At 33.9% G+C, this 20,087-nt stretch overlaps 1 protein-coding gene across 1 annotated transcript in view; it reads left to right on the top strand.

The window, feature by feature from the left end:
* The window catches only part of COL24A1 (collagen type XXIV alpha 1 chain), a 346,899-nt gene that overhangs the window by 141,404 nt on the left and 185,408 nt on the right, over positions 1-20,087 (top strand). The window contains exons 21-23 of the mRNA XM_087448191.1: positions 6,177-6,230; positions 18,589-18,642; positions 19,897-19,941. Coding sequence (XP_087304317.1) covers positions 6,177-6,230; positions 18,589-18,642; positions 19,897-19,941 — 153 coding nt within the window. The remainder of the gene's footprint in view (positions 1-6,176; positions 6,231-18,588; positions 18,643-19,896; positions 19,942-20,087) is intronic.

The raw sequence follows: 20,087 nt of genomic DNA on the forward strand, positions 1-20,087 counted from the left end.
CCTATCTTATACCATACACAAAAATTAATTCAAAATGGATTAAAGACTTGAATATAAGACCTGAAACCATAAGAGTCCTAGAAGAAAACATAGACCAAAAGCTCCTTGGCATTGGCCTTGGTGATGATTTTTTGGATTTGACACCAAAGCAAAGGCAACAAAAGCCAAAATAAGTTGAACTACATCAAGCTGAAATACACAGCAAAGGAAATCGTCAATAAAATGAAAAGGCAGCCTACCAAATGGGAGAAAATATTTGCAAGTCATATATCTGTTAAGGGGTAATCTCCAAAATATACAAAGAACTCATACAACTCAATAGGAAAAAAACCAACCTGATTAAAAAATGGGCAGAGGATCTGAATAGACATTTTTCCAGAGAAGACAGATGGCCAACAGGTACATGAAAAGGTGCTCAACATCACTAATCATCAGAGAAATCAAAACCACAATGAGATATCACCTCACATGTGTTAGAATGGCTATTATCAAAAAGACAAGAAATAACAAGTGTTGGCAAGGATGTGGAGAAAAGGGAATCCTTGTGCACTATTGGTGAGAGTGTAAATTGGTGCAGCCACTATGGAAAACAGTATAGAGGTTCCTCAAAAAATTGAAAATAGGACTACCATACAATCTAGCAATTCCACTTCTGGGTATTTACCCAAAGAAAATAAAACATTAACTAGAAAAGATATATGCACCCCGCATGTCATTGCAACATTATTTACAGTAGTCAAGACATGGAAACAATCTGTGTCTATTGATGAATGAATATATAAAGAAAATGTGGTATATATATATAACAGAATGTTATTCAGCCTTATACTAGAAGGAAATCCTACCATTTGAGACAACATGGTTGCGCCTCGAGGGCCTTATGCTAAGTGAAGTAAGTTAGACAGAGAAAGACAATACCATGATATCACTTATATGTGGAATCTAAAAAAAAAAACCCACAAAAAGTAAACTCATAGATATAGAGAACAGATTGGTGGTTGCCAGAGGCAGCAGGTAGGGGGTGGGCAAAATGGGTGAAGGTAGTCAAAAGGTACAAACTTTCAGTTATAAAATAAATTAGCCATGAGGATGAAATGTACGGTATAGTGACATAGTTAATAGTACTGTATTGTATATTTGAAAACCGCTAAGTGAGCAGATCTTAAAAGTTCTCATCACAAGAAAAAAAATTTGTAACTGTGGTGATGAATGTTAATTAGAATTACTGTGGTGATCATTTTGCAATATATACATGTATTGAATCAGTATGTTTTACACCTCAAACTAATATAATGTTATATGTCAATTATATCTCAATTAAAAAAACAAAAAAAAAAGGAATGAAGGAAGAAAGAAAGCACCAGAAGTCAAGACTGCTCTTCCTTTTCCTCACTAAGGTGTTATATTTTCAGTTGTGATGTGATGACTTAACTGAGATAGTGAAGCACATTGTGGGAGAAACCATTTTGACTTTTCAGCATTTTCCAAATTATTTTAAATTAAAAAAATAAGAATTAGAGCATCTTTATCAGATGTTTTAAATTTTCTTCCTGTATAGTTTCATTGGAACATAGTTTTTAAAATAAAAATTATAGACTCTGAATGATGTACTTTTTATCTTGCAATCTGTAAGCACACTGAAATTTTGCTTGGCAAGGACGGCCATGTTCTGTCATTTGATTTCCATTTTGAACAGAAAATTTAAGAGTTTTTTAAAAATTTCTTTTATAGACATATACTATCATTAAATTCAGTTGTCTAGTTAACTCTGATTTTTATGTTTAAAATTTGTTATTTATATGGCAAGATCTCTACTTGGTAGTAACCCAGGTATGAATTTTTAAAATAATAAAAATGTTCTCTGGCAGGTTCTAAAGTAGCTTATTCGAGAAGGAAATAAATATTATTTTTTCTCCTTTTAATAACTGCTGATGTTTTTGAACTTTTAAATAAAGTTTTAATTTTAAAATATTCAACTTACGTGACTATAATATAATATCAGATTGGTTGACATCTTTTGTCTCCTATTCCCCTGGTCTCTGTCACTTTATGTCTTTTTAATATTCCTTTACTATTATTTTAATGTTTAAGAAGGAGCAGGTATTCATGTATATACTCAATATTCTGTGGTTAACCGGAAGTCCCCTCAGTAACTTTTTTCTTACTGTTTTATTAAAAAATAAAATACAGACACAGAAAACTATGTAAAACAAATGTATATCACAAATAGTTATAAGACAAACACTCTTGTAACTACCACGCAGGTCAGGAATAGAACTGCCAGTTATCCCCAGAAGGTTTTATGGATCTCAACCCAACCACAAGCCTATCTCTCCTCCCAAAAATAAGCAATTCCTCTTTTTTCTTTTATGGGTTTATCATTCAAGTGTGCATCTTTTAAAACCATAGTTTATCCTTTTTTGTTTATTTTATTTGCTATATCTTTCAATTTACAACTTCTCTTTCTATTCCCTTTTTCCCCCTGACAATTTGGTTGTTGAAGATTTCCAGTCATTTGACCTGTAGAGTTTCCCATAATCCGGATTTTGCTGAGTATAGTCTCGTGTGTAGTTACGCATGTTTCTCAGTGCTCTGTATTTCCTGCAAATTGATAGTCACATACAGAGGCCTGGCCGTGTTTAGTTTTGTTTGTTCTTGGCAAGACTATAGGTGGTGTTGTGTTCTTTCATCAGGAAGCAGTCTAGTTATATAATGTTATATATAGTTATATAATGTCTAGTTATTTCTTTTTTTGTGATGTTAGTAACATTGATTATTCAACTGTCTAGATCCATTAGATCATTTAGGGAGTTGCAAAATGGGTATATTCTTGCTTTATCATTTCTTTTTTCGTTTATTGGCTAGGATACATCCCCTCATCTACTGTGTGGTTAGTAGTGGTACAGTATATATAGGAAAGGTAGAATAAATGCTTGCTTCTTCACCTTTGTTTACCAGTTTTTGAAATAATGAGTTGGCTTCCTTTCATCCTCTAAACATGGACAGTTTTTTTGTTATCATGGTGTCATTATGAATTTAAACATATTTGACGTGTTTCAGTCCATTGCAGTTCTTCTCCTTGCTGGAGTTCATATTGTCCCGTATCTGGCCAGTGGGATCCTCTTCAAGCTCCCAGAGTTCTTTTAACATGACTCTATTTTTGATTCCTTTGATAGCTTCCTTGCTTTCTGGTACAACAAGGTGTTCCAGGCTCATCTGGAGGATGGACAGGAATTATGAATTTATCCATGGGGATGCTCTGAACCCAGTGGTTGTAAACCAGTACCCTGGGGGCCAAAAATTGCCACCAGACTTGTCCTTTTTTTTTTTTTTCCAAAAGAAACAAATAAGTCACTCAATCAACAAAAACGAAAAAAATCATTTTTTTTAGCACTTACTTTGTGCCAAGTGTTGTAGTAGTTTCTGGGAATATGGTAGTTAGTAAGACATAAAACTGCCTCAAGGAGTTTACAGCCTGATGAGGAAAACAAAACAAGCCAAAACAAGCCAAAACATTACAGTAAGTGACCTTGTAGGACCCCAGGATGGTGTCAGAGTTCTTGGAAGGGATCTGACTCAAAGTATGGGGGTCAAAGATTTGCAAGTAAAATAGTCAATCCTCTATTTAAAATATAAGTCTTCCAGGTGAAGAAAGATAAGGGAAAATAATTCAAGGCAGAGAAAAGAGTATGTGCAAAAGCCCCAAAGTGAAAGAGGATGTAAACTTTCAGAGTATGAAAGTTGTTCAGTGACTGGAGTGTTGGATGGAAGGACATAGAGTAGAGAGGTAAGTAGAGACCAATTCTTGAAGGCCCCTGCAACCTGTGTGTTCAGGAACTCAGATTTTATTCTGACCCCATAACAAAGTAGCATGATCAGATTTGCATAGAATGCACTACAGAGTGAAAAATGCATTGGGTAGGCTATGGAAACATGAATAAAAGCAAGGAGACTAGTTTGGAGGTTAGGGATAGTGACTTTCCCTATGGTAGTGCATAAAGGCACAGAGAAAAGTGGGTCCAGTTGACAAGGAATTAGGAGATGGAATTGACAGGGCTTTAGTGAATAATTGGAAGGTGGTGGTGGTGGTGGTGGTGGTGGTGGTGGTGAGGGAAAAAGAAGCATTCAAATGATGTACAGCTTTTTGTCTTGCAAACTGGTGGATAGAGGTAGCATTCACTTAAACAGTGAACACAGGATGAGGGAAGAGCAGGTATAACGGGAGAAAGAAATGAGTTCTATTTTGGACAACTAGTTAGTGTTACAGCAGGAACTAGAACAGAAGCGTCTTGATTCAAGTTCACAGGGATTTTCCCCCACTAAACTTACCAAAAGAGGATGTGTTAGAAAGGATATGAAATTTTCAGGAACAGAGTCTAATTTTTTTAAGTTGTCATATATACAAATATTAGCAATGGTGAACCTGATCTCCTTTAATTAGAAAAGCCATCAGCAAGTCTGTGTTAAACATATTCTGTTCCAAAACTTCCAGAAATCTGATCCTGTAACCAGTCTTTCTGTTACTATTGCTTTTTCTCTTGCCAGAAATGTCCCCAGGTAATGTTTTTCTCCACAGAATCCAAGTTTTAAATCCCAGTCAAGGCATTTCTGTCCTAATCCAGACTGGATTAGTCGGTATCATTTTCTTTTGAGTTGTTTTTCTTTCCAGGATGAGTACTCCAGAATCAACCGTACTGTTCCATATCACTATGGGCATTTTTGTTCCCTTCATATTTACCTCTCCACTGAACTATCTTTTCTAGCTGACATTCGTATTTTAGTTGCAGCCTTCCTTACTTTTAAAGATGCTAATTCTTATACTTGTCTTACTTTTTATTCCTTTGTCCATGTCAGTCAGAAACCCTGAAACAGTTTTATCTGAGGCAAAATTAATACAAGTAAAATTACAGTTATTAGTTTATTATCATTATTGAAACTGATCATGATGAATCACATTCTTATTTATTATTTCAGCAAGAATATTGATCTAACCATTTTAGAGTAACATCCTTGGCCTCTTCCCAGTACAGATTTTATTTAACACTGTAGTCCATTTCTATTTCTTTTTTTTTTTTTTTTTTTGATGAGGAAGATTAGCCCTGAGCTAACATCTGTTGCCAGTCCTCCTCTTTTTGAGAAGATTGGCCCTGGACTAACATCCTTGCCCATCTTCCTCTACTTTATATGTGGGATGCCTGCCACAGCATAGCTTGATAATTAGGTCCGCTCTGGGGATCCAAACCTGCCCTGGGGCCGCTGAAGCAGAGCGCGTGAACTTAACCACTGCGCCACCGGGCCGGCCCCCATTTCTGTTTCTTGAGCTAAGTGTTTTAGACTGCTAAAGTATAATTTCCAAAAAGGTAAAATTATGATTCTCAGGCAAATGTAAAGTAAACATGGGTCAAAGATTTAATTCAACTCATTAATTAATGATGGAACCAGTAAGATGTTAAGATGAGTTCAAAGAGCATTTGAGGAGCTAAGTATTTATGGATAATTAAATATGAGAATGTTAGAGTAAGATAGTTGAGTTAGATATAAAACTGATTAATATCCTGTATATCAAGCCATAACCTTCGGAGTTATTTTTTTCACCAGACAGAAGTTATTTGTATCTCTACCTAACAAAAATCTGCAAGTTAACATATAGTTAGTAAAGAGTGAGTCTAACAGAGTACATTCCCTTAATCTTCGAGTGGCCCTGTGTCCCATATGACATTGAAAGGACCTGTTACATACCTTTTTGCCTTTTTTCCACGTTGTAGATGATTTTTGAATAAGACCTTCATTCATTTAGACTCTTAGACTTCCAATCTCTTAGATTAGAGAATTTTCTTCTGGTCTGAGGATTGTTCGTGAATAACTGGTAAAGTAAGCTCTGTTTTAATAAACTTTGTAAGTTTTGTATTCCAATGTTAGACGACTGCCTAACAATTAATCTTTTTTTTTTATAATTTTATTTATTTATTTATTCCCCCAAAGCCCCAGTAGACAGTTGTATGTCATAGCTGCACATCCTTCTAGTTGCTGTACAATTAATCTTTAATATTGAGTTTTTGAGGAGTATAAATTGCTTTGACTGGATGTGAAAAAAAGGCAAAGAGAAATTTGAAAGGGAAAAGAAAGGCAAAGTAATTTTCTATGGAATAAACTCTCTACATTTTTATGTTCCCTAGGGTTTTCCAGGAGATATTGGGATTCCTGGACAAAATGGCCCTGAAGGATCAAAGGTAAAAAAAAATAGAAAAAGAAAAAAGTATGGTATCTAGAATTGTCTAATCTCAAATCTCAAAGAATGGGTAAAGATTTGGGGAAGATCACATTTCTGGATATTTTTGAGATGTCTCAGGTGCAATTAATAAACGTTGTACAGCTTGTTTGAAGATAATCAGGAGGTATTTGCATGTCTGGTTGTTCCTTTGGTGCCCTTTGTTTAGTTAGAGTATGTTATCCAATCTCTTGGATTTAGGTCATTGAAAATGATTTTCCTGGTTTGGTATGGACTTAGATTAGGGTGACCATATTTGCAAAGCACATAAATCACTGAAAAAAAGATTTCTTGGAAGAAATGAACAAAAAGCAAACCTAAAAAGCTATAACATACAATAAATGTCTTCTGATCACTAAAACTCTTTAGAGCCCATAAAATATCCACTGATTAAAATAAAAGAAAGCCTGTGTGTCCTGGAACTTATACATAGCACAAAATACCTGAAAAAACCTAAGTATTTTTAACTTTCTTTACTGTTGTTGTATATATATATATATATATACTAGTGTGTGTATATATATATACACTAGAAATTATCTGTAGCAAAATTTTAAATACCAAGCTTTGCCAGGCAGCTGACATAGAATGAGCATTGTAAGCAAAAAAAGCGTTGTGAATAAAGACATGGAAGGATGAAATAGGCTGAAGTTTGGAGAATTGGCAGGTTGTGAAGTATAGCTGCTGTGGAAGATTATCAGTGTGAGTAGAGAGGAAGTGATGGGAGATGAAGCTGGAAAGGATATTAATAAGAGCTGTGTTTGTTAGTGTACTCTGGTGTCAAGTACTGTAGTAAATGTTTTACAGACAGGTCATTTAATCTTCACAACAGCATTATGCGATAGATATTATCCCCATTTTACAGATGGTTAAGTTATTCCCTCACAGTCACGTAACCACCAAGTGACGTAGCCAGGATTTTAACCCAGATATGATTTCAAAGTCTGACCTCTTAACCACTTAGCTTTGGGATTAAATTGTGGAGAACATTCAACATCATGCTGAAGAGTTTCTAGTTTATCCAGGGCATCATGAAGTAATCAAAAATATTTCAGTAGTAACGTGCCCTAGATGATTCATGTTTTCAAAAGATACTTCTTATAATCAGTATGGAGGATAGTTTAAATAGGAGAGAAGTTGAAGGCAAGGAGATGAGCTAGGAAAAGGTAGAAAAGAAATTATAAAGATCTGAAATGAGACATTCATTCAATCAGCAAATATTTATTGGCTGCCTCATGTGACAGCCATTGTGTTAGACCCTAGGGCTACAAAAATCAAAAGTCCTGATCCCTACTTTTAAGAAACCTACAATCTAGAGAAAGATATGCAGGAAAACCTTTATAATAACCATATGAATCATATATAATGTGTAATACTGTACAAATGTCAGGTTAGGGGACTCAGGAGATAGTTTGTAGAGAAGGTAGTACTTGAGCTGATATGATGAATGGGAGTTTGCAAACAGACAAGTGGGATATATGGCATTCAGGAAAAGGAAATTGTGAGATGGTAGAGGTGCAATATTTGGGACATATCTATATGGCAAGTTATTCGTTGTTTGTGTGAAATTCAAATTTAACTGGACATCCTCTGTTTTATCTGGCAACCCTACTGGCCACCTACAAGCTTTCCCTATATCCAGTGATATTTCCCCCTTCCTTTATATCTCCATAGAAGAAGTATTCCTTCTCCTCCTTGGTATTCAAGTTCCACATATGTTTTGTATCAAACCCTCTCCTGACTCCTGAATGACCTCATGCCATCAATTATCACCTTCATCCTGATCTTTCCCTTGGCTCAAAATTTCCCCTCTTTACCCTTAAAACCATTCTCACTGCCAGTGCTTTAGTTTAGGTCCTCTTTATTTTTCACCAAGATTAGTGTAATAGCCCTCCAATTCTTCCTGCCTCCAGTCTGGCGTTTCTTCACATCTACTTCCAAGCTGCTGATGGAATAGTCTTTGTAAAGTATCGATCTCATCATGTCACTCTTGTGCTTAAATTCTTCAGTGATCTCCACAGCTTCCAAGTTAAGGCTTGTACTTCTTTACTTTTTACACAAGGTTCTTTATGGCCTACCCTCTCTCTCTAACTCTATAGTCATATAGTCACATCTACCATCACACTTCCAAAAGTATTTCTCTAGCCAAACTATTTAGAATACCAGACCATGCCATACCTGTTCAAATCTCACAGCCTCCTGCATGCTGTTGTTTTTGTCTGGATATCTCTCTACCTTTCTCTGACCGTCTTCATCTAGCTAACACCTACACCTCACATACCACATTGTCCAGCAAGCTTTCCCTGTTCCCCCCAAATCCAGTTGTGATATCCCTTCTCTGTATTCCTGAAAAAAAAATCTATCAAGCATTTATCTTCATATAACTGCTGATTTGCTTATCTCTCTATTAGACTATAAGTTTTTTGAGAGAAGAGAGTGATTTTATATACATCACAATAACCATAGTAATATCCATAGCACATAAAAGAAAAGCAACAGATTTTGGCTGAATGGATGATTGATTGAATGACTGTATTTAAAAGCTGTTTTGGAAATAGAAACAATACAACTTGGTAACTGATTAAATGAAAGTGATGGGAGAAAGAGAAGTCAAAGATAACGCTGAGACTATGGCTTGGGTTACTGATGTCATTGGCTTAAATAGGGAACTCAGGAGGAGGAGCAGGTTTGGAGGATGGGGAAGAGAAGAAGTTTGATTCTGGGTATACTTTGACGTACCTGGTTGACCTCAAGGTAGAAATAATCAATATCTAATAGTAAACCAAGCCCAAAAGTACAAATAGCATCATGAAGGGACGTTGAAAGAGAGAGAGAGAGTATAGAGAACGGAGTTGAGAATTTCTCGTGTCTAGTTTAGCCCTTCACCTACTGTATACTTAGGAACTTGAACTCGGTACATGTATAAACACATTCATTTACCCTTCATTCATTTAACATTTATTGTTTCTTTTATGTGTTAGGCCAAGTACTAAATGCAGGTTTATAAAGATTTCTAAACTATGGTCCCTCCCCTGGATGCGTTTACAGTTTAGTAAGAGATACAAAAAAAAAGAAATCATCCCAAAATGTGAGAAGTGCTATATAAAAGAGTTGGCAAAGTGCTATGAGAGCCTAGATAATTGAGCAACAGATTCTGCCTTAGGAAATTGGGAATTACTTCCAGGGGAAGTGATAATTGAACTTAATGTTTTTAAATATGCATATCATACTAGGTGAAGAACCAGATAACTTTCTAAATTCTTTTCAGTTTGGAAATTTTGTTTCTCTTGAAGTTTTGTCAAAAAAAAAGTCAGAGAACTGAAGAAAACCAACTGACATATATTATTGGAGTAGTGATCTTGAAAACTTCCTTCTCATTTCTTACTTCTTTTTGGTCTTAGAATTACAATGTTTGAAAGTGGAACAAAAGACCTGAAAGCCATACATTTTAATAAATACCAGTGGTTGAATTTCTAATGGGTAATAATTACTTTGTGGCTTACTTTATCTAAATTTATTCAATAAACGTGAACTTATAGCCTCATCAGTACCAATATCATGAGACTAATTGATTTTATACACATCACTGAATTTTAAATAATATCTTAGAAGAGATGATTTTATCAAAAGAACCAGAAAACTTTTCAAGGAATAGGAATATAATTTTATGTTTTGTAGGTTGAGAAGGATCTGTTTTTATTGTCTCTTCTTGGTCCTTCCTATTTGCCTTGAAATTGTTTCTAGAAACAGAAGAGAAAAATAGAGCCAAACATACTGACCCTGTGAGCATGATGTGTTTCTTTAGTTGTGTACACTGTATCCTGGAAGCATCTTAAAAATTCTGTTATTTTCATATACAAGTCTTCTTTGGAAAGTGGGGACAATATAAATTACTAAAGCTGTGTTGAGGCTATGCAAGGTGATCATCAAGAAAATCATGTGCACTCTACTTAAAATGCTTGGTTATCCTTTTTGCAAACAAATTGGGTTCTTTCCAGAGCAATTTGGCGCAGCCCTAAAGAAGCCTTTTATTTTCTCTTCACTTTCTGCCAGTTGACTAAAAACCTCAAACTAAGATTGGAAACTTGTGTTAATTATGGTTCTATTGATTGTGGGATTGTGTGTATATGTATACATGTATATAAATACAAAACATACTTCAGCAAGCCTTCTTGAGAGCTACCCAATTTGGCAATCTGCTTTAAAGCAGATTAACATTAGCAAAACCACATCCTTTGCTGCTTACTGCAGAAAGTGAGTGCCCAGTAAGTATTCTCTGTTCTCTGTAAACAGAGGAACAATTTATTTGTTTCTATAATGGTTTGTGTTGTTGCTTTGGCCATGGAATTAGGGATGGTAAAACAGGCTGTTATTGTCTGTTGTATATCATCCCTGATAAATTTTTAGAGAAAACCTACTATTTGTGAAGTTATGTTATAGAATATATGGAAATAACTTTTATACTGAATTATTAAAATATGTCATGTGTTTATCTGTGTAGAGGTGAGCTACCTTGGTAAGATGAAAATGCATAACTCTAAATAAATCTCCAAGATCACCTCGACCCAGCCCTGGAGATTCACATTCATAGGCTAAATCCAGATTTTATACACAGATTTCATACACAGATTTCTTATATTAACCATTTTATTCTCCAGGCAGCATTTAGTCAGCTGAGAAATATTTGTTGAGTTTGTACAATGGGCAATGTACTGTGTTAAACAATTACTTGAAAACAAGATTAAAACATGGTCTTTTATCTACTAGGAATTTGTAATCCTCTGGAAATCTGAGATTTCCACATGTGAAAAGTTAAAAAGCATAACTAGGCAGCACATGATAAGTGAATAATAAGGAGCTCAGAGGAGAGAATAATTTATGTGACCAGTTTTTTTTGAAAGACTTCATAGAGAAAGGATTAGATTTGGCCAGGTAAAGCCAAGGGCTGAGAGATTCTACACAATAGATACAAAATGAACACAAGGACAGAGGGCGGGAGTAAACCTACCTGACTTAAAAAAAAAGTTAGGAGACAAAGTGTGACAGATCTTAAATATAAAGCTGAAAAGTTTGAATGCTAATAAGCCCCATGAAAGATTTTCTTTATTGTAGTAAAAACACATAACATAAAATCTACTCTCTTAAATTTTTAGTGTATGGTACATTATTGTTAACTATATGCATATTGTTGTACAGCAGATCTCTCTAGGCTGTTTTCATCTTGCATGATTGACACTCTGTACCCATTGAACTTCCAACTTCCTCCTCCCCTAACCCCCGGCAACCACCATTCCACCTTCTGCTTCTATGAGTATGACTACTTTAGATACATCATATAAGTAGAATCATGCATTATTTGTCCTTCTGTGACTGGCTTATTTCACTTAGCATAAGGTCTTCAAGGTTTGTTCATGTTGTAGTATACGTCAGAATTCCTTCTGCTTTAAGGCTGACTAATAGTCCACTGTCCAATTGTTCAAAAATCCACATTTTCTTTATCTCTTCATCCATTGATGGACATTTACGTTATTTCCACCTATAGGCTATTGTGAATAATGCTGCAGTGAACATGGAAGTGCAGATATCTCTTTGAGATCCTGTTTTCAGTTCTTTTGGATAAATACCCAGAAGTGGGATGGCTGGATCATATGGTAGTTCTATTTTTAATTTTTGGGGGAACCTTCGTATTGATTTCCCTAGTGGCTGCACCATTTTACATTTTCACCAATAGTGCACATTATACTTTTTAGTATCTTTAAAATATTTAAAGATACTAAAGGGAGGGAGGGAGGGAGGGAGGGAGAAAGGAAGGGAGGAAGGGAGGAAAGAAGGAAGGAAGGTTCCAATTTCTCTACATCCTTCCAACACCTGTTATTTTCTGTTTATTTCTTTGTTTTTAATAATAGCCATTCTAACAGGTGTAAAGTGATATCTCATTGTGGCTTTGATTTGCATTTCCTTGATGATTAGTGATGTTGAGCATTTTTACATATACCTGTTCACCATTTGTATGTTTTATTTAGGGAAATACCTGTTCAAGTCCTTTTCTCATTATTTAATTGGCTTATTTGGTTTTGGCTATTGGGTTCTAGAGTTCCCTATATATTTTAGATATTAAACCCATATCAGATTTATGGTTTGCAGAGATTTTTCTCCCATTCTGTAGATTGTCTTTTCACTCTCTTGATTGTTTTACTTACCATTAAGAAGTATTTACTAGCCAATTTTTTCTTTTTTTGCCTTTGATTTTGTGTCAAATCCAAAAAATCATTGCCAAGACCAATGTCAAGGAGCTTTCTGCCTATGTGTTCTTCTAGGAGTTTTCTGGTTTCAGGTCTAACATTTAAGTTTTTAATCCATTTTGAGTTGATTTGTGTGTATGTTGTAAGGTGAGTCCAATTTCATTCTTTTGCATGTGGATATCCAGCTTTCCTTACACCATTTGTTGAAGAGACTGTCTTTTCCCCATTGTGTAGTCTTGGCACCCTTGTCAAAGACCATTTAACCATATATAAATGGGTTTATTTCTAGGCTCTCTATTCTGTTCCATTGGTCTGTCTGTCTATCTTTATGCAAGTACCAAACTATTTTGATTATTGTAGCTTTGTAATATGTTTTGAAGTCAGGAAATGTGAGGTGTCCAGCTTTGTTTTTCTTTCTCAAGATTGTTTGGCTATTCAGAGTTCTCTGTGGTTCCATGTGAATTTTAGGATTGTTTTTCTATACCTGCAAAAAATGCCATTGAGATCTTTCTAGGGTTTGCATTGAATCTGTAGATTGCTTTGGGTAGTATGGACATTTTAACAATATTAAATCTTCCAATCCATGAACATGGGATGTCTTTCCATTGTTTGAGTCTTCTTTCATTTCTGTCAGCAATGTTTTGTAGTTTTCAGTATACAAGTCTTTCATCTCTTTAGTTAAGTTTATTCCTGAGTATTTTATTCTTTTTGATGCTATGGTAAATGAGATTGTTATCTTAATTTCCTTTTCAAATTGTTTGTTGTTAGTGTATAGAAACACAACTGATTTTGTATGTCAATTTTGTATCTTGCACCTTTGCAGAATTCATTTGAGTTCTAACAGTTTCTTTTGTGGAATCTTTAGGATTTTCTACACACAAGATCATGTCATCTGCAAACAGAGATTTTACTTTTTCCTTTCCTATTTAGGTGTCCGTTTTTCTTTTTCTTTCCTAATTGCTCTAGCTAGGAATTCTAGTACTGTGTTGAATAGAAGTGGTAAGAGTGAGCATCCTTGCCTTGGTCCTAATCTTAAGAGAAAAGCTTTTAGTTTTTCATTGTTGAGTATGATATTAACTGTGGGCTTTTCGTATATGGCCTTTATTATGTCAAGGTCCTTTCCTTCAATTTTTAGTTTGTTGAGTGTTTTTATCCTGGAAGAGTGTTAAATTTTATCAGTTGCTTTTTCTGCATCTATTTAGATGATCATGTTATTTTTATCCTTCATTCCATTAATGTGGTGTATCACATTGATTGATTTTTATATGTTAACCGATCCTTGCATCCCAGGGATAAATCCCATTTGGTTATGATATACAATGCTTTAATGTGCTGTTGAATTCATTTTGCTAACATTATTTTGAGGATTTTTGCATCTATATTCATCAGAGATATTGACCTGTAATTTTCTTTTCTTGTTGTATCTTTGTCTGCGTTTGGTATTGGGGTAATGCTGGTCTCGTAAAATGAGTTTAGAAGTGTTGCCTCATCTTCAATTTTTTGGAAGAGTTTGAGAAGGATTTACGTTAATTCTTATTTAAATGTTTGATAAAATTCTCCAGTCAAGTCATCTGGTCCTAGGCTTTTTTTGGTTGGGAGGTTTTTGATTACTGATTCAATCTCCTTGGTAGGTATAGATCTGTTCAGATTTTGTATTTCTTCATGATTCACTTTTGGTAGGTTGTATGTTTCTAGGAATTTTATCTGTTTCTTCTAGGTTATCCATTTTCTTGGGGGATAATTGTCATGTGGTGTCATGATCCTTGTAATTTCTGTCGTATTAGCTCTAATGTGCCCTCTTTCATTTCTGATTTTATTTATTTGAATCTTGTCTCTTATTTTTTGTTAGTCTTGCTAAAGGTTTGTCAATTTTGTCGCTCTTTTCAAAAAACCAAATCATAGTTTTATTGATTTTTTTCTTTTGTTTTTCTATTCTCTCTTCATTTATTTCTGCTATAATCTTTATTATTTCCCTCCTTCTCTTAACTTTGGGCTTAGTTTGTTTTTCTTTCTCTAGTTCATCGAGGTGTAAAGTTAGGTGGTTTATTTGAGACATTTCTTCTTTTTTAATATAGGTGTTTACCACTGTAAAATTCCCTCTTAGTACTGCTTTTGCTGCATCTCGTAAATATTGGTATATTGTGTTTTCATTTTTTTCTGTGTCAAGATATTTTCTAATTTCCCTTTTGATTTCTTCTTTGAGCCATTGGTTCTTCAAGAGTTCGTTATTTAATTTCCACCTATTGGTGAACTTTTTAGTTTTCCTTCTGTTACCAATTTCTAGTTTCATTCCATTAAGGTCAGAAAAGATAATTGGTATAATTTCAATCTTATTCTATTTGCTAACACTTGTTTTGAGACCTAATATATGATCTATGCTGGAAAATGTTCTGTATGCACTTGAAAAGAATGCATATTCTTCTGCTTTGGGTGGAATGTTCTGTATATGTCTGTTAGGTCCATTTGGTCTATAGTGTTGTTTACAAGTCCTCTGTTTCCTTACTGGCCTTCTGTCTGGTTGTTCTATCCATTATTGAAAGTAGGGTATTGAAATCTTTTGCATTTATTGTGTTGATGTCTATTTCTCCCTTCAATTCTATCAATATTTGCTTCAGGTATTTGAGTATTCTGATATTGGTTGCATATTTGTTTATAATTGTTATATCTTCCTGGTTAATTGACTCTTTTATCATTAGTTAATGTCTTTGTCTCTTGTGATAGTTTTTGACTTAATGTCTATTTTGTCTGATATAAGTATGGCCACCTCTATTCTCTTTTGGTTATCATTTGCATGGAATATCTTTTTCATCCTTTCACTTTCATCCTATATGTGTCCTTAAATCTAAAGTGAGTCTCTTGTAGATAGCATATAGGTGGATCTTTTTTTTTATTCATCCAGCCACTCTAAATCTTTTTATTGCAGGCTTTAATCCATTTACATTTAAAGTAATTGCTAATAAGGATGGGCTTATTATTGCCAATTTGTTAATTGTAAGTGTTTTCTGTTTTGTAGCTTTTCTGTCCTTTTCCTTTCTTGCTGTCTTCCTTTCTGTTTTGTTGATTTTTTGTATTGACATGCTTTGATTCCTTTCTCATTTTCTTTTGTATATATTTTCTTTGTGGTTACCATGGGGCTTACATAAAATATCTTATAGTTATAGCAATATATTTTAAGCTGATAACAACTTAACTTTAGTAGCATAAAATAAGTCTACTCTTACTCTATGGAAGATTTTGAGGAGTGAGATTTTGAAAGAGATGTTTTAGGAAGAAGAGTAATAGTAAATATTCATATGAATGTGGTAAATTTTTAGGGAAGATAAGTGAAATGTCAGTTCAGAAACTGTTGCAAACACTAATCAATGTGTGATGCATGAGGAGAAGGAAACTAATATTTATTGAGTCCCTGTTATATTCCAAGTACCATTTTATTTATCACAGCAACTTTATGGTGCTGATGGTAACATGATTCTGTGGATAATGAAACTCAGGTCACATTTCTAGTAAGCTTCAAAGCTGGAATTCAAATCCAGACTCAACTTTAGATTTTGTACATTTTAAATTTTAAAAAATTATGTATTTAACATATGATAAATATGAAACGTGCACAATGTAAACAACAATAATAAAACAAACCCTATTAATGTTAAGAAACAGATCATTGGAAGCCCCTGTGTGTCCCTCACTAATGATATCTATCTCTTCCCTTCTTGCATTTTCAGGTAACCGCTCTATTGTTTTTGCCATACTTGTATCATCTATGTATATACTCTTACAATATTTGTTGTTTTGCTTGTTTTGGAAATTCATATAAGTGGAATCATACTACACATATTCTTCAGTGACTTGCTTCTTCCACTCAGTCTTATCTTTTCAGCTTGTTCTAGGTTGATGCATGTAATTATAGCTTGTTCATTTTCACTGCTATATAGTAATCCACTGAAAAGATGTACTTAAATTTTTAATTAATAAAACTATTCATAGACATTTATGGCCTTTTTTGTGGTTTGTTTTCACGCATCTTCCATGTGTGTTTGTAAAGACTTCATCAATGTCTTTTGAGCCCCAGGCATTGTTTATAAGTTTTTGGTGTATGCTTATTTTTAGCTGTAAGTTCTTATTAGCCTATCATCTAAGTTCCTATTTACACTTTGCTTATACTTCTATTACAACTCTTATTTACTAATTTTTATTTTAAAGTGTCATCATCCATAATAAATTATAAACTAATTGAGAACAGGGACTGTGTCTTATTTGTATTTGTATGCTCAGGGCATAATGTTTTGTTGTTTATTGGACCTTACACATAGTAGAAAATTAATAAAATGTTAGATGAAAAACTGAATGAACGAATGAATTAAGTAGTTAAACATTAGCTGTCCTGTGGTGACCTTCAGTCATCTAAACACTTAAAACCTATCACTTAAAGAGCTAGAAGAGTATTTTGGATATTAAAAAGAGTTAGAAATCGTTGTTTCTGTCAGGATTCCTTCAGTTGTAAGTAATGGAAACACAACTTTAACAAGATTATATAAATATGACAAAAGTCTAGTAATTCAAACACAGCTGAATCCAGGACTCCAAACAATATTAGAATCCAGTCATTCCTACTCTCTCCATTTGTTAATTCATTGATCTCATTCTCAGTCTTTCTCCCCTTCATGGTTTTCTGCTGTTTAGGTTTACATCATCCTTAATGCTATTCTGTCTTCCCAATTGTTCCACTGTAGTTTGAAATTTGCTTTAGTTTGACTTGGATTCCTGACCCATTACTGAACCAGTTACTGTTTCTAGGGTATAGAATATCCTGACTTAGGTCCATGTCGCATGTCCACCCTCAAATTTAGTCACGAGTAGAGTCACCTCCCCTCAAACCACATGGACCAAGAGTGGGGAAAGAGTGTTTACCTAAGGAAAATTAGGATGCTTTTGCCTGAAAAAAGATGAAAGTGTGTTGATAGACTTGCATACAACAACATATGCCCATTTCAATCTAATCCATCTCTTCCTACTAAAAATAAGAAAGCTGCACAAAAAATGTTGTTATTGCCTAAAGTAATGCAATTTTTTGAATGGTGCTATGTAGATAATAAGCCTGTGTGATAATATATTATTGACTTTTAAACTGACCAAGAGTTTTTTATTTTTTGTGTATGTTAGAACATAGCAATGATAGAGCAAGATATAACATGAAGGAAAGATTCTCGTGCAGTTTGTCACTCTGCTGCTTTCCAAAACTAAAGATCAATGTCACTTGGGTAGTTTTGCTATTTGGCATAGTTATTTACTACAGTTAAAAATTAGATAAAACTAAAAGCAATAACACAAAAGGTAGTTCTTAAAAGAGATTTACTTAACACTTGGCTGGCGCATTGTGTAGTTAGGGGAACAGAACTGAATAGGAAAAATGTTGCCATGTTTAATAGATATTATAGGGTATTTTCTGAAATAGGAAGATTGTTGTTAGTTGCTTTGATGAATTTTTATTCAGAGAGCATGTGATTTTTAACAACATACCTTTTAACAAAAGATTTCTTTTAATCTTGAAATTCTTAATCACATTCAGATTGTTATTTTCTTCTGTAAATTTTCCTCTCTTTTTACCAGCTTGTATCAAGAAGGGAAATAAGTTGAAGAACATTTGGTATAAATAATGTGTTCCAGACTGCACTAGTCTCTTAACAGATATTGTAACACTATATATGCCTTCCCTCTGTTTTCAGATTTATGGACACTCTATTATGTATTTATTGTACTATTATCAGATTAGCAATTGGACTCATTGCTTTAAACTTAGAAGTACTTTTTCTGAAAAGGTGTCTGGTTGAAGAGTAACATTTTGAGCAGATTATTTGAACATTAACATCCTGTTTAAAGATAAGTTTATCCTGTTTCCCAGCTTTTTGGATGCCCTGTAGTTTTCTGCTCTCCTACCTGCCCACCCCATTTTGATAACTTCCTAATGGGAAATGAAAGGTACCAAATAGTATTGCCCATCTCCAGATTAATGCTGATTGAAAAAATGTTAATTGAGCTAAAGTTTTTATTGTGCATGCTATGCTTATATTGCTTTTATAGGGACTCCTTGGAAATAGAGGGCCTCCTGGGCCTCCTGGTCTCAAAGGAACTCAGGTATGGAGGAAATAAATATCCAGTCAGCAATTTTTTTAGTTCAAATTTTCACTTTTTATTTTTTGTGGGACTTTAGTTTTTGCTTAAAGAAAATGTTGCTTTAGTTTGGACAATTCTTGCCATAGAGGATTTCAAGTTACCATTTTATACTGGTAGTTATGGAGTGGGATTTGGAATCATTTTAGAGTGTTCTGAATTTGTTCAGTGATTTATGTCAGTGGTCTCCGTGGAATGTCTGAGGAACCTGAGCCTAGAATCTTAATCATATGTACTAGAATTTATATTTACTATTTGAGTCTACTTTATATTTGTGACCCAATAAATTATATTTTAATCAAATTATGAATTGAGCAAAATGTTTGTTAATCAAATAAATAAAATGGAATATATGATTCTAGAGAGGTCTGTATATGTTGTTCAGATGTGGTAGCATCAACCTTTATTTAAAGGTGAAAAACAGTGTATTTAGAAAATCTTAATAAATGGAGTAAAAATATTATTTTTTATTTTCTTAGAGAATAATGTATAAAAATTCTTTATTTTTTCTGTTCCACTATTCTCTATCCACCCATATAGTTTTTGATCCTTAGAAGAAGGTATAAGTTTTTATATTTTATGAACATTATAACTGATTTAATCCCAAGAATATTGGACCTGTAAATTAGTCAAGAAGAAACCTAGACATTAAGCCCCATTTGGGTAGGATCTGATATACCTTTGTATCTCTAAGGCATGAGACAGGACTAAGACTCAAAATCATATTTGTTGAATGAATGAAGTATCAAAGTGTGCCACGAGCAAACATGTTCTGTACCAATAATTGTTTAATATACCAGTGTGTTTTTATTTCCATCTATTAAGAACTTAATTGAATTTGTCTCTGTGTCAGAGAGATATTGAGGCCAAGAGGTAAAGGTTATCCTTAATTCATGGTCTCAGTGATTCCTAATCCTGATTCGGTGATACCCTAATCACTTTCACTCTTATTCACTTTCAATTTTCTGTATATAATTTATATCATCTACCAATTTAAAAATAATATAGTAGTGCATGTCCCCCTTACAGTAGATGTGGGGTTGTCACACAAAAAAATTAAAATGTTATGAGGTGACACAGTTCTAAAATACAAGAAAATCACAGCATTATTTTCATCACATCTCACAATGAGCTTCAGATTTCAGAATAGAGAGCATAAGGGTTTATATTTTTAAATACTTATTTCAGGCCATGATATGTTCTGATTTATTTTTTAAGGGAGAAGAAGGACCAATTGGACCCTTTGGAGAACTTGGGCCAAGAGTAGGTATCATATAAATAATTTTCAAAAAATGCTTCCCTTAAAACAACTGTTCTGTAACTTTTTTAATAGCACCAAATTTTAAGTTATAGCAAAGGACAAAAATTAAAACCAACTATAGCCATACAATCCCCTCAAATAATATAGA

The sequence above is a fragment of the Ceratotherium simum genome, chromosome 2 (assembly GCF_057802395.1).
Source record: "Ceratotherium simum simum isolate JZ-2026a chromosome 2, ASM5780239v1, whole genome shotgun sequence".
Lineage (NCBI taxonomy): Eukaryota > Metazoa > Chordata > Mammalia > Perissodactyla > Rhinocerotidae > Ceratotherium > Ceratotherium simum.